The sequence below is a fragment of the Cystoisospora suis genome (assembly GCF_002600585.1).
Source record: "Cystoisospora suis strain Wien I chromosome Unknown contig_6901, whole genome shotgun sequence".
In the NCBI taxonomy this organism is placed as follows: Eukaryota; Apicomplexa; class Conoidasida; order Eucoccidiorida; family Sarcocystidae; genus Cystoisospora; species Cystoisospora suis.
In genome coordinates this window covers 1-2,923 of record NW_027159688.1, presented here as the reverse complement: position 1 = coordinate 2,923, position 2,923 = coordinate 1, and the positions used below count along the sequence as shown (strand labels likewise).

The window sequence follows — 2,923 nt, the reverse complement described above, 5'->3', positions numbered from 1 at the left end:
ACCGTCGAGCATGGGATCCGAGGTGAAGTACTTGTGCAAAACAAGGGCTGTCGATCCATCTTCGTAGCGTCGCGGATCCCTCCTGGACTACCGCCCACCCGCGGTTCCAAATGTCACCCGCATCTTGCCCGTGGGCAGTGTCGGGGAACGTACCTCACTTCACAGTGACCAGTTTCGAAAGGACTAATTCGTGCTCCATCCTTCGCCATTGCAGCTGCTGCTTGGCAGAGCTATCAGTCGGTCCTCTCCGACAGGTTGCCGGCAGGAGAACAGGAACCACACCTTTGCCTTGCTCCCATGACCAAACTCGTCAGGTAACGTGCCTGTGTCTACACTCGGGAACAGCCTGCTCAAGAGCATCTTGGGTTATGTGCCGCCCGGAAAGGACTGCGGAGTCGTTTTCCGCAAAAGTGGCCGTGAGATGCCACCACTTCAGGTACTACTGACGCTCTGCCAGCTCAACTCCGGCTAGTACTAACGCTCTACCAGCACAACTTCGGGTAGTACTAACGCTTTACCAGCACCGCCTCCCCCTGTCGAGTTATCCCGAATCTTGAGCTTGCCTTCACATCAAGCTATCGCAGATGCATCTCACTATGCTTCCAGCATGAGATTGATGCGTCACAAGTCAAGAGAAGCACGATTTTCCAAAAGACATTTTGTCTCGTGTCCCGATCCGTGTACAGCGCCTAACTTCCGGACCGAGAAAAACATCATCGCGCCAAAGTGTAACACGTGCCGTGTCCTGAAACGCGGCACTCCTACCTCAGACGGTGGAACGATACACACACACAGCGCACTACGGAAGTGACAGCTACCACAACTGCATTCGCTTCATTTGCTGAAGCTTGTGCACGGCGCGAATACCACGCCGTGGCAATCGAATCACATCGCCGAAAATCACCGCATAACCGAGATCACGCTATACCACGACACTAAACCATACACCTTCGAACCGCCTACATAGTTGCCTTGCATCCCCAACCTGAAGCACCAAGTCCCAAACGACAATGCCAGGTTGCCCCTCCACCCCTGTGGCAACGCGTCTCTCTGGTTGGAGAAGAAGAGCACGATCAGGCAGAGGTCCGTGGCCCCTCCTGCAAGGCACGTCACTCTTTGGTAACTGCGCACACGGCTGTCTGGACCGATTTCAAAAAGAGAAGCCCGACGTCCTTACAAGTGCCCCTCCTGACGCCGCAGCTTTCGTCACCTCGTACAGGCACACACAGTCACTCCCTCCAAACAAAAAAGGTACTACCATTTCCGCACTCCTTGACGTGTGACACATCAAGCAGCCGGGTGCACTTCCGTATGTATGTTCTCTCTGGTCATACACGGGATGAGTTATAACGGCCTAGAACCACACCGCCAATGAGACAGCCAAAGCTATTCCTCCCACTGTGACAGCTGGCAAAACTGCGACAGTCCTCCCTGCGCTATCTTTTGCACTGATGACCACGTCCACAACGCAGGCGGTTGGTCCTGCTCCAGCTTTTTGATTATCTCCTGCAACTGGGGGGGGACTGTACTGGCAGCCAAGATGGATCGTCTTCGCCGAAGCAGGGAAGTGCTCCGGAGGAATAGTCAGGGTAACGCTATTCGTAGCTTCATCCTTGGTCCACCAGGTGTCCTGGAAGTCCGTGATGAAGCTCTTGTACTCTCCCGCTGTCGTTGTGCAGGTATCGGATACCTTTTCATCTGAGCAGTAGTGTGTCGTGTAATTCTTTGGCTGCACAACAGTTTTCTCCTTGTTCCCGCACACGAGAGTCATTTTGTTGTCCTTGGTGGTCATCGTGACTGTTGGACGTTTGGTGGGATCATTGCTGTTCTTACCGTACGCGCAGTACACAGTCTGGCCGTTGGCAGCGGATTTCCTCGCCTCAACAGTCACGGTGGCCACACACTGCTGCTTCGGCTGGCTCGGCTGTCCCTGGCAGCCGGTTACGAATGAACTATCGACCAACGGTAGAGGAGCTGCTGGAAGGCTAAGGGTATACACCGTCTTGCGATTTGTAGACTCCGTGGACTGCTTTTCCCATTTCACCGCAGGGGAACTGGCGCCGCCCATCAGCTCCGATAAACTCACAGCCTGTTTCTCATCGTCTCTTGCTGCTGCACCCGTGTCCTTGCACTTTGTCAAATCTTTACTAGGCAAGTCTGCCGGACAAACCAACCCTTCGGTGAGCTTTGTAGGCACAACGGTGGTCCCTTCCGCGCACTCGAGTAACAGCTTCGGCACTGCCTCGGACAAAGTGCCAGAAAGCTCAGTCGGAGACCCGCTCGCTTGCTCTGCCGCTCCAGGGCAGGTAAAGGTGTGCTCCTTCCCGTTGGCGTCTGCAAGTGGCGTTGTTGCGGACGCCAGACTATTCTTTCCCTTATGACGAAGTGCATGCCCCAAAGTAGGGGCAAGGATAACACCGATGCAAGAGAAGAGCACCAGATTCCAGCTCAGCTTCCAAGCCAGGTTCCTTCCCGGCCACCTTAGCAATCCGCCGTGTGAGTGAGAGAATTGACGGGAATCCATGGTGCTTACAACAACAGAAAAGCAAGTGCTGAAACGCGAAATGTAAACAAAATGTTTGACTATCGCCCTGCAAGGGAGGTGACTCGGGAATCATTAAGTGGGCACTAGGGCGTGTGCAAGGAAATTGCCGCTAGTGTCATTTGTTGATGACCGGGACGAAGGCAACAGCCAGCCAGCTTATCCCAGTACGGCCCCGCCTGCGGAGTAGTGGCTAGCTTCTCATTGGAGACCTCTGCTGCTAGTAGCCAAAGGGACAGCCCTACGGCCGTCATGGCTATCCTTCGACAGTTGCTGAGTCTCCCTGCGTCAGTCTCAATCCGGTCGAAGGATGCATCACTCGATAAAACAATTACTAGAGCCTCGGGACAAACTGATATGCCGGTCGAAAGGGATTACCCG

At 54.3% G+C, this 2,923-nt stretch overlaps 1 protein-coding gene across 1 annotated transcript; it reads right to left on the bottom strand.

Annotated features, from left to right (window-relative positions):
* Window positions 1–660: 660 nt before the first annotated feature.
* CSUI_010203 (srs domain-containing protein) lies at window positions 661–2,919 on the bottom strand. Its single transcript, XM_068070308.1, has one exon. The coding sequence runs from the start codon at window positions 2,522–2,524 to the stop codon at window positions 1,355–1,357; it is 1,170 nt and encodes a 389-aa protein (XP_067917716.1). The 5' UTR covers window positions 2,525–2,919; the 3' UTR covers window positions 661–1,354.
* Window positions 2,920–2,923: the final 4 nt, after the last annotated feature.